Genomic DNA, 12,738 nt, shown 5'->3' on the forward strand with positions numbered 1-12,738 from the left:
GTTTTTGTCACTTTTTATGGAATCAAACTTAAAGTAAGGTCAGTACTTCCACGCTTTAAACGCTGCACGCTCATACTCTCTCCGCACTCGATATATTATCCATTGTTGATCTGCACACAGCTGTTGCCACGAAAGTCGCACTTGCTTACGTCACTGTCATTAGACATTCTCACAAAAAAATCACGGTTTTAGTAACGCAGTAACGCAGCGTTCCTACGGGAAATTAATTACAGTTTTTGCAATAGTAATGCCTTACTTTACTCGTTACTTGAAAAAAGTAATCGGATTACAGTAACGCGTTACAAGTAACACGTTACTGCCCATCTCTGATTATGATTTGATGATTTAGAGTCATGAAGCCATTAACAGACTGAAAACCTGCTGAGATTTGAGATTAGAATGTGATTTAATGTAATTTCCTAAAATGTCTGTCATTAAACTGTGGGTGGAAGTCAGAGTACCTGGGCGAGAACCCACAGGGGCAGAGCAAGAACATGCAAACTTCAGATGAAAAGGCCCCAATTACCAGTGAACTCAAAAAAAGAACCTTCTTGTTGTGAGGTGACTGTTTGCTGCAACAATGTGCCACTACATTTTAACCTCATACAAGTAATCTGTTATTTGCAGTCAACGTGGTGGCACGGTGGTTAGCACTGTTGCCTCACAGCAAGAAGGTTGCAGTGGCTTTCTGTGTTAGCCCTGTGTCACACTGGCGACCTGTCCAGGGTTTGCCCTGGCTCATATGTAGCTGCGATAAGCTCCTGGCCCCCTGCAGCTCTGATAACGATAAGTGGAAGATAATGGATGGATGAACTAGCTCTACTGGGAGAACCAGTACAGATTATCAGATATGAAGGAATTTCTGATGCACTGATAAGATAAAAGGAGTAATTTGCTGCAAGACTCACGTCAGCAGAGGGATGTAAAGTAAAACAAGTATTACAACAGAAACTTACTGAATATAGGCACAAAGGCATAAATCTGATTCTATTATTTTCAGATGAAACACAAGGAGAAGTCAATAGAATTTTCCAAAGAAGATGAGTGATGGGAGCTATCAGCATGTGAAAAATCATGAATAATGAAAAACAACACCTAGTTGTATGCAAATCTGAAATAAACTGATGTACCTATTGCTACAAACACTTTCCTCCTATTAATGTCAGAAAGCCTTCCAAGAAGACAGAGTAAAGGTAAATTGTTTATGTCTTAGCCATGGGTACATCATAAAGAACAGTCAGAGGATAACTTTCACATTTAACTATATCTTGTAATGAAACAATCCATGGTGGAGACAACAACATGGAGGCTTTTCCTTCTGCACGATTACCTTGACATTCAGAAGAGAAGAATCTTTAAATTGCCCATCACCAAATCAAGCTGGACAAACAAATAGCAGGTAAAATCCATTGCACAATATTTAGATTTCACTCAGAGGTTACACCTCAGCATATATCACGTCCTGCTTTTTACATCCTGAAACAGCATTTTTAAAACCACTGGGGTGGAGGTCTTTTATTTTAAGAAGCCCCAGTCATGTTCCCGAGGCGAGTGGGGGAGATGTTGAGATCCAGCTTGAAGGACCAAGCTGTCAGAATAAAAATGAACAAAAATGAGCAACAGTCAAGAACTGTGGTGTTAATTCTTGGTAGGGAGCAAAAACACAAGTATGATGTACAGACCCAGCTCAGAGGCCAAATGTGACATGATGTTTGGATGCAAACTATAATGTGATAAATAGAATCACTATAGACTGGTATCATTTTCTAAATTCTGCCAATACAAACAAAGGCAATAGAATTTTAAGCAAAAGAAAAGACATTTATGTGCAGTTGGTTCAGTTTGTCATTATGGCCGATGGTATCTTGATGTGGGGTTTTTTGCACTGACACGCACAGCTAAAAAAAATGCATCGATGGGGGTGGTGAGGTCCATAACCACTGTAACCAGAAATACCACATTGTTTGCACTTCCAAGCAAGCAACATGTATTTTAATTTAGCAATAGAAACGTGTGTTTTTGGCAGGACAGCAACATCTTTTCCAAGTGAACAGATTATTTATTTTATTTCACTGTTTTATATACTTTTAACTCAAACCATTAATCATTACTTGTGTCCACAACCTTTGAAATGATCACACACACAGTGCTTTACTTCAAAAGTTAGAAATGGGCCATAAATTAACTTTTTTCATTTAAAAAAGAATTAAAAGACTTTTAAGAATGTATTAAGTTATTTAACCATTTTATTTAACATTTACTGTCAGGTAAAACAAGCATATATTAAATCAAGTGGTTCAATTATTATTTATTTGTTGTTTACAATTTTCCAAATTTTAACTTGAAATTATTTTTACATACTTCATTATAAAAACGTACACCTGCTCAAAAACACAGCACTTTGACCATGGGATTGGCAGTGCTGTTTGAGCATACAGTTACTCTGTCAGCTTAAAGATGACCTGAATGGTATATTGATCCTTTGCTTCAGAAACTTAAAGTAAAAAAACAACAAAAACATGTAAATAACATCAAATATTAAACCCTTAATTTTTCACTCATATTTAAGTGAGTGCACAGTTATTTCCTTCATCTCCAAACCGCTTGCTACATCCTATTGTTCCTGAGTTACAGATCATGCCTTTTCCCATAGCACCCAAAACTGGACACCAAATTTAGCAAATTCTCCACTGCATATATAATGTACAGTATTTCACTTTTAAATCTCTCATATACTGTAATGACCCACCTGCTTTGGTCACTTCTGATGTACAGTGTTGGGGAGTAACGGAATACATGTACCGCCATTACGTATTTAAAATACAAAATATGAGTAACTGTATTCCGTTACAGTTACCGTTTAAAAAGGTGGTATTTAGAATACAGTTACTTTGTTGAAATAAATGGATTACACGGCGGTACTTCCCTGTTTCATATTGTGGCGGGTCAGGCCTGTTTGGGTTTTGTTTGACAGCTACGTTCTGTTGTTCCAGGTGGCAGCGTTACGGTTGCCATGGTTACAGGGTGACGCTCTCTCTCTGCGTGTTTCCTGGGTGAGAGAGCGCCTGTTGTTGTTGTGCTAAGCTAATAGGCAGAATGCTACAGGTATAACTCTAAAGAATGTAGCATCATAGGCAGTGTAGTCCGTGCTGCAGGGAGAATGGACTGCCATACACGTTATGTGTCTGTGAGCGAGGGAGGGAGAAAAAGGAAAAGTACATCGAGCAAAAACGGGAGCTGGAAGCATGTAAATATAATAATAACCACTGCAGCCAAGAAGAGTGCCTGACGAGCCCAGTTGTAAGTAAGCTATTAAGTATCGACTGTACACCGTGTTTTCCTCCAAAAACAATAAGTTCCGTTGGAGCAGCCTTTCAACGCCTCTCTCTGTCTCTCGCTAGCAAAGTTGACCCAGACAACAAAGTAAAGCTAGTTTTCGGCTACGAGCCCGACACAGAACCCACCGTATTAGCCAGAGGTCCCTTTACTACGGTTCGGAGCCGCGGACCTTCAGTAACAGTAATAAATCACAGCAATAGTACATTCATGTAGTTGTAAACAGCATGATAATATATTAAGTAATCCAAAGTATTCAGAATACGTTACTCTCATTGAGTAACGTAACGGAATACGTTACAGAATACATTTTGGGGCATGTATTCTGTATTCTGTAATGGAATACATTTTAAAAGTAACCTTCCCAACACTGCTGACGTATGACTTTTGTCTATGTTATCTATAGCTAGATAGATAGCTATATCCCCCAGGTAGGTAATAAAGGAAACATGAATCATTTCTTTTTTATAGGTTTCATCGTGAGGTGCTGTGCAGCTTTCCAGATTTTTATTTTGATTAGTGATGTGTAATTCTAATCATATAGACAGTACAGCCCCTTTGTTCACTTCAGAAGTACCTTTCAACGAAGTGCTGGAAACATTCCTCAGAGATTTTGTTCAATATTGATGTGATGGAGATTCATCAACTGCACATCCATGATGTAAATGTATATTCCACCATATCCAAAAGGTTATCTGATTGAGATCTGGTGATATCATATATTTGATCATATTTTTGCCAACTTGTGATATTGACGGCCTATATTTTACTGCACATTCTTCTTCCCTTCTTGTAAACGAAGCACACATTCAAACATGTGGTTGTGAATTCATAGACTTTGTATAACAAATTCCAAAAGTAGGCTACTAGGGCAGCCCCATGCCCGCTTAGAGAAACGGTGTAAAATTTCTTTAAAATGACATACAAGTAGGGTCAGTGCATCTAGCCAATTAGGGGCACTAATGTTTGTTTCTTTATAGACAAAATAGCCCGCTGCCACAAGTTCCTATCCCAGACATTGCTTGTGGGATTCCAGTCATAGTAGCAGTGACCTTGTTTGAACACCCAGCTGCAGCACTCCACTTGTTCCCCCAGGCTACTCTCTCCGGGGACCCTTTTTATATCAGCAAATAACAAAAATGCACTGTCTACTTTCCATTTTTTGTTGTGTATTCTCTAGACTCTGAACTTGATGAAAAAAGAGAGTGAGGATATATTCATTTTCATATAAAAGCTTTTTGAGTCAGGGGCTATTTGGAGGAAACACAAGGCCTCAAAGACTCACATGTTCTCCGCTCACAAACTCACCAAGTGGACTGCCAAAGCGACAAACAAAATGTCATGGGTGACACAAACTGAAATGACATCTCTTCAATCTCGTCGGTTGTTCCTGCTGGTGATATCAACTTGTGTGACTGTAATTCTCCTGATAGGATGGTGGGGGCCTCCTGCTTTTCACCAATCAAAATCAAACACAAATCTTGTGTTGACAACAAGAAGAGGACAACACTCAGTGTGTCAGAACAGGGAAACCATTTTACTTGCTGTGAACCCAAAACAAAAGATGCAGAGACTTTATGTAATGTATCTTTTGATTTATTTTTTTTTATAGTAAAATAGGCCCTTTCACATGCAACTCAAATGCATTCGCTGAAGAATATGAAAAAAGGGACACAACAATGGCACTCAAAGAAATGTACATTTTACAAAAAGGCATAGAAAAACACTCAAATACCAATGAGAATCTGAGTTTTTCAGCACATTTTCTTTCATTTGTCACAACCTACACAATTAACTAGAGGAAACATCTAAGGGAACAACACAGCTGTTTTTGTGAACATTCACAAAACATTTAATCCGAAACAGCCATTTAAAAAACTTTTGTTTTTAAATGTGGGAACATTGCTCCTCCCCCAGATACTGACAAGACCAGTTATGGTTTTCCAGAAAAGTTCCCACATACCTCGTTCTTCTTCTTTGATAATTCAACTGAGACCAAAATCTTCCAATTGTGACGAGAGTCTTTCAGCCTTAAAGTTTCTTGAAAATCACAAGGTGTGTTTATGTTTCCTGGAATCTCTATTGTCTTTAACAGCAAAATCTTTCTCTCACTACATTATGTCATAAAATGTTTGAGTATGAATACCCGCACCTCATCGTTTTGCCAGTACTGCCAATCCAGCCACTGTCATTCAAGTTAATTTAGTTTGCTGAAACCTTTTAACCCTCAAGTGACCAAGTGGGATTATTTATGATCCCAGATTTATACTGATATATATCGTTGATCAGTTCAATTGTTAAAATGCTTCATGCTGCTACTATTTTTTATTAACATGAATTGGCACAGTGGTGTGACAAGGATAATATAAAGTGGAGGTTGATATATATATATATATATATATATATATATATATATATATATATATATATATATAAGTAGAAAGTAAAGTAGCAAGATTTACTGCAGCAGAATAATAACTAAAAGTGACCAGAGTCATGATAAAAGTCAGAGATTTTTATCATGACTATCAAGATTGATTTTTATCGATCTTCAGTGATATAAAAAATAATGGAAGACCATAATTATTTAATTTAACATATAATAGAATATCTATCACAGATATAGAAACAGTATGGGGGAATATAATGTGGTTATTTTAGCGGCTTGGTAGCTCAAGGGTTAAAAAGTCAAATACAATTAAGCTTGTTGACCTCACTATGCTCATAAATAGTTGTGCAAAAATTGTGATAAGTAGCTTTTGAAGTACTTGCACAAACATCATCAACAAACATCAGAAATCTACACAGACATGCAGCGAGAGCTGGAGGATTAAGCACTTTTGTATTGAGAATTTTTTCTATTGTCTTGGAAATCCACTGCCACAAAGCTAAAACACATATTCACACTATTGTGTATCAGACAGGGCATCTTAGTTTACCTTAATTTTTTTCTTGTTTTTTTCTAAGAAAACAAAGCCCTTGTTATAAGATTTTAGAGATGTTTGGTTAATACTGGATGTTACTGTAGATAACAAGGACAGAATACAGAGGGGCATAAACTCCATTTGTGAACACTTTCTGTTTTAGTATTCTATTTTTTTCTCCAGTCACTCAGCACAGAATAGAAAACAGGTCATGCCAAACACACAAATGTGCCACAGGGTAGTTCTTTTGACCTGGATAGCTGGCCAAATTTCTCAGTTTCTCAACAATACAAGTTGGAGATGTTTTGAATATACAAACACAAGCTGGCAGTCATCAAGATCTAAGCAGATGGGGTCGCTGAGTACCCTCGTGGCACTCTTAACAGAATGGCCTTTACTCGCTCTCACTCGCTCCTGAAGATCTCATTTATTTAACAGGATGTCGCCCTCTTGTGGTCCCTGCTGGATCTTATTGCCTTCTCTCAAAAAAACAGCAGCAGTGGAGAAACTTTGCTTACTGGAGAAGAATGTAATGAGGGTTGATATGCCTTGTAGGGAAAAGACTGACAGGGACTGGCAAATTCTCAGTAAATCACCTATGGCTTATTGGGATTAGGGTTGCTTCAGACAAGCCAATCACTGCTTTGGGTAAGGCTGGTTGGATTGCTTCGGGTGACTTACGTCTGTCTAATGATGGCTGGGCTTGATGAATAGACATGTGGAGCCCAGTGGTGAACAATCCAAAAAGGTTTTTCAAGCACTCTGCTGCACTGTATTCCATATTTAGAAAGCTATGTGTTCAGCCACTGCTTCACGAGTGATGCTTTGTTTAACTCATTTAATGTTTACTGAGAGAATTGTAGACTTTTAACATGAAATGTATTAAATCAACTTTATTTACTTTCTTTTTTAATGGTTTTTCCTCCTGCCGTCATAGGGAAGCTACTGTGGAGCTCGAATTATTTGAATTACTTGGCACTTGGATTCAATGACCCACAACGGTGTTCATCAGATCTCAGACCAGTGTTGAAAAAGGAGTGACACTGTTTATTAAAATACAGCCCAGAGGTTTTTTTTTTTTTTACATACATTAAATACTGATACGGCAACATACAAGGAAAAGACTTTTTTCTTTACTTCTTTAAGTCACTGTAGTTAACATATTATAAAAATATACTATGTCCTATTTAACATTTTTTTTTACAATTAGAAGGCAATTTAAATCACAATAAACATAAATATTCATACAGCTAATTCATTTTCAAAAGATCTTGTTTTTTGTTTATTTATTTTACAAAACAAAACAAAACTTTATTGAAAAACAGAGTGTTTTCATATAAAACACTGTCTGGAACATAAAATTTGACTCCATTTTGAAGTTTTATCATTTTAAATCCCATATGAAAAAATGCAAGACATACTGTTGTACAAAAAAAGAAGGAAAAACAAAAAGAAAAATGACTTTTACAAAAGGGTTGGTCTCACATAGGCATATTTCCACAAGTGGAGTAGCATGGCCACAGTATTCCAAAGCTACAAACAACCAGGCTTCGTGGCAGCCTAGCATAAAATCTTGGCACTGACAACTTGCATCACACAAACAGTGTTTGGTCTCACTGTGTTATAGTAATGGCTTTAAACCTTTTCCATTACAATGTTGTAATATTGCAGCCTTGTGCATCTAACACTGGACTTGTAGCACTGGGAAGACATAAGTGACACAAGTATTGTCAATAGAAAAGGAACATTACAGCTGGTTAAGGTGTTGCTGGATGCAGGTAGCATTGGCAACTGGTATCTTCTCCCCAGTATCAAGCCCCGTTGATGACACCACCAGGGGGCAGCCAAACACAAGGCAGATAGAGGAACGATGGTACTGAGCCATGAAAAGCCATAAGGAGAAAATGAGATATTTAAGAATAAACTATAAAATCTGGATCGCTTCTGCACCTTATTATTTATTTTTTCACAGATAATTTCAGATGTAGACTGGATAAAAATCCACCAGCTGTACTCATAGGTTTCTGTAGCAGCTGGTGTACTACTGTTATCAAAAAATACACAACAAACATTTACAAACACACGGTCAAATGCAAAGTCACAGCAATATAACACTATTAATGAAGCAGACATGGAACATGAGTGACAGGACACAACCTTTCAGGAAGGTGATCTTCTCACTGCACTATAAAGCCAATCCTTTGGGCGGCACCATGGAATCATGCATCATTTTATTGCATTTACATTGTGATCATCGGCAATTTGGAATCAGTCTAATTTTGCAAGAGAACACATTATGCTCCTGGGATTCTCCTGAAAGGGTGAACGGGAAGAAAACAGAGGTCAATAATCTGCTTTGGGGCTTGAGAAGAACGACACATGTAAACGACAGACTGTAGCCTAACATAGTTTGTGTTGGTGTGATGTTTCAAGTTAAACAGTGATTACCCAGACAAAACAATTTGTCAGCTGCAATATCACATGTTTTTTTCTCTTTTTTTTCCGTTACACACCATTATACGCAAACACGCATCTTCTCCAGCTTGCAGGATTCTGTAAGGCATAATGGTGTTTAAATATCCAAGAAACATTGCAACAGCTCATCATCCAGTCTCCAATATTTACATGTTTTCAATACGGGTCACTGTTTCTGGGGTTAAATCCATACAGAGGGCTTGCCCTCTCCTGATTTGCTGCTGCTACTGTTGCTGCTGCTTCCACCTCCACTGCTCCCGCCTTTCCCATGCTTAAATCTATGCTTGCGCTCTTTCTGAGGCTGGGGTTGTGGCTGAGGTTGGGCCTGGATAATGTTACTTTGGGGCTTGTCATCCTGGTTGTCCCCAAGCTGCTCCTCTGCCCGGTGCTGCTGACTGTAGGCCTGGATAGCTGCCTCCAGTTGCTCATGAGCTTGCTGGATCATGTCTTTGTTCAGGGCTACACGGGCCTCTCCCCCGGTGGGGAAATTGTCCTCATTGCTGCCAAACTGCTGCTGCTCCTCCTGGGCAATGTTAGCCCTGTTCTGTTTGCATGCCATCTTAGCGTTGCTAAGATCTGTGTAGGGCATCTGTTCTGGCTTCACGACAATGTTGTAACCAGGTGGAGCTGACGGGGTGTTCCACGAGAAGGGGTAGCCAACATAATCGGCAGCACCATCTCCGCCTACGCCTCCCTCAGAACCTGCCTCAGGACCTGCTGCCCCTACTGAGCCCTCCACACCCCCGCTGGTACCCAACAGGCCCAGCTGGTACTCATCCTCCTGAGGTGGGCAGCGGCGACGGCGAAGAATGTCACAAATGGAACCAATGCCCAAATGGAGCATTTCCCAAACATTGAGTGTGAGGCAAAGGACAGTGACACCATACATGATGCGCAGGAAAATGGTCTTCTCTGTAGGCCTCGACACAAAGCAATCAACACTGTGTGGACAAGGTTTCCCTGAGCACACAAATATGGGCATCACACGGAAACCATACAGCAAATACTGGCCTGTAAGGAAACCAGCCTCCAACACCGTACGAGTCACCAGCTGCAAAACGTAGACCCGCATTAGCCCTTCATCTCGGATTCGCTTACGCCCATCATGTCGGATTTTGGGTCTTGGTGTAGGCTGTAGTGGGTCCCGTGGCCTTTTTGGGGGCTCGATCTCCGGCACCTCATAGATCATTGGATCATCCTCCTGGTCTTCCTCGGTCTCCTCAATGCCTCGGTGCTGTCTTGCTCCAAAGCACATTTTCCTAGGTTTTCTGTGCGTGTAGCCCCCTCCTCCTGTCCTAACAGCAACAGATCCAGCTCCTCCTTTGGCTTCATCTAATCGTGCAATTCTGTTGACAGCATAGCCCATGTACATGAGAGAAGGCATTGCCACCAAGATAATCTGGAAGACCCAAAAGCGGACGTGAGACAGAGGGGCGAAGGCATCATAGCAGACATTCTCACAGCCTGGCTGGCCTGAGTTGCAAACAAACTTGCTCTGTTCGTCGTAGTAGATGGACTCTCCCCCGACGGCAGTAAGAACAATGCGGAAGACGATGAGCACGGTGAGCCACAGCTTCCCCACGAAGGTGGAGTGGTTGTGGATCTCCTCCAGCAGCCGCGTGAGGAAGCTCCAGCTCATGGTGTCGCTGGACAGTGGGGCAGACAGTGTCCCTCTCTCACCTGTTCACAGACTCTGGAGAAAGTAAAGAAAGAGAAAACGTGTCAAGACAAGAGTGAAACAAGGAAGGTGCAGCGAGCTGACAGTAAATGCCTCCACACGAGTATCACCAACATTTCAAAACATGATCAAAGCATTTAGTCACTTTTGTCCAAATATTAATAAGACTTTAATTCATGCAGAAATAGCATTAGCCCTGCAAGTTTAGCAGCAAGATGGTTAAGGGTGTGACATAATAATTGCCTTAATTAAAATGAATGTTCCCCTCTGATCTCACGGAGTCACTAAGTCCTTAATTTGATCTGTTGCTCTATACATTTCAAATGCAAGCCCACTGATTTTAGCTCAGTGCCACAGTGAGGTTGCTGTCAACTTTGGGCTTTTTAGAGAATTAGCAGACCAAACAGGGTGGAAAGAGGATCTCAGTATTAAAAAAAATACCATCAAACAGCACTGAGAAGGAGCTGAAATAATCCAAATAGGGAATTTGCTATCACCAAATACACACACACACTTTATTTAACAGCCTATCTCTTTCAGAAGAAATAAATCCTCTTAGTGAGCCTTCTTCTGTATGAGGTGCAGTTTTCAGGATTGTATTAACTTCGCTGGTTTGTTCTGGTTGGGAGGTAAATGGAATTGAACTCTACTCTGCTGCATGTGTGCATGTGCAGTTCAGGGATAGAGACATGTTGCCTATGTAGGTTAGGTCTGGGCTCCAGGCTGTCCGTCCTCACCAGCAGAACCAGCAGGTGGCCAGGCGCAAGCTACTGGAGCGGGATTTCAGGCAGCAGACCCACATTATCTCAGGCAGTGGAGCTGAACCCAAACACTGCTGTCCCTGAGGGTGGCTTTGGGGGATGAGTGTGGCACCTCCACAGAACTTTCCCCCTTATGAAGGCACAGTAACGCATGGCTTATTGTCAGCTTGACTGAGAGGAAAATCCAGGCATGAATACGAGATTAGTTTGGGCTTTAAAGGGCTTCCAGGGACGATATCCTTACCAAGCAGGTTGAGAGCTTAGTTCAAATGAGCTACATTAAGAGAGAAAATGTAGCTATAGCAGAGACGCATGAGCTCCCAGCCCTCTGCTTTGTGTCTCCAGTAGGAGTCAAGAGGGCGGGAATGTTTTGAAGAAGGCTTGTGATAGTATCGATCATTCTGACCATATAAGGGCATGCCTGAGACACAGGAGGTAGATGTCAGGAATCCTCTGTGTGAGTACGCTCCGGTGTGTGTATTACCAACACGTGAGTGCACAACAGCTCCTTCTGAGAGTCTTTTTGCAGTTAGAGTGAGCGTTGAAGTCCTTGAAAGAGCGCCAACTCTAAGAGTCTGTGAGCAACAAATATGAGTAAGCAGCACATGGCCGGAGCGGAGCAAGAGGTTGCCATAAGCACAAAGAGTCATAACAGTGTCCTTTCATCGTGGACCTCTGTCTGACTGTTCCTGCATTACATCACAGCATTTCTTTACATAATTCTTCTGCACAGTTGTCCTTTAGCTAATAATATCCAGTTCTACAGACAAAAAAGCAACCACAGAGATGAAAGTTTGATTAAATAAGGCTATTCTATCTTTTCTCTCTGTCTACTTTCTGTACTTTTCTACTTCTTATTTTATGGTACTGGTATTTTCACATTGGACCTTTTGCTATATTTTTTACCTTTTCTCCCGTGACTTCTTCACCTAACAGGTACTGTTGATTTGGTGTGTTATTCACACAGTATTTTTTGATATGCGGTCACTTTACAGCTCCTGGTAGTAATATGCATTATGGTCCAGCACTACTTTGACTCGTTCAGTCATGGAGCTGATTTATTTTGAATTTTACAGATCCCAGACACTTGAACTGCAAGCTTGCTTTATTTATTATTTAATTCACTGGCTTGTATTTGCAAATCTTTTTTCCTGATATCTGATATGAGCTCTATTTGGTCTATTCTAATCATGTGGTTAAAGAAATTTAGCCAATGAAGCCCAAAACTGCACTTCCTCAATTGGCTCTAAAACAGAGTTAACTCCTACTGACTCAGGTGGTGAAATACCCAAATTCCAGAGCAGAGGTGAGTACATCTATATCAGAGCACAGACTGATATATAAAACAATTTTGGTTTCTGCAGCTGTTTTTCTACTTCGCTATTTTATTCATCTGTTAAAAATTGTGTTACTGGTTAAGCATTATAGCTGATAAAGCAATGCTGCACCCTTTTATCCAAACATACCGATAATACAGTTAACCCACCATAGTTTTCAATTATAGATACAAAAAAAGATTAAAAAATGTTCTGTAGGTTTGTAAAACATGCATGACAACCCTTTT

At 40.1% G+C, this 12,738-nt stretch overlaps 1 protein-coding gene across 4 annotated transcripts in view; it reads right to left on the minus strand.

The window, feature by feature from the left end:
* Nucleotides 1-5,855: 5,855 nt before the first annotated feature.
* The window catches only part of gjc1 (gap junction protein gamma 1), a 45,690-nt gene continuing 38,807 nt past the window's right edge, over nucleotides 5,856-12,738 (minus strand). For all 4 annotated transcript variants that reach the window (XM_085155582.1, XM_085155580.1, XM_085155581.1 and 1 more), the window contains one exon: nucleotides 5,856-10,428. In XM_085155582.1, coding sequence (XP_085011708.1) covers nucleotides 8,917-10,374 — 1,458 coding nt within the window. In that variant the 5' untranslated portion in view covers nucleotides 10,375-10,428 and the 3' untranslated portion in view covers nucleotides 5,856-8,916. The remainder of the gene's footprint in view (nucleotides 10,429-12,738) is intronic.

The sequence above is a fragment of the Neolamprologus multifasciatus genome, chromosome 4 (genome assembly GCF_963576455.1).
Source record: "Neolamprologus multifasciatus chromosome 4, fNeoMul1.2, whole genome shotgun sequence".
Taxonomy (NCBI): Eukaryota; Metazoa; Chordata; class Actinopteri; order Cichliformes; family Cichlidae; genus Neolamprologus; species Neolamprologus multifasciatus.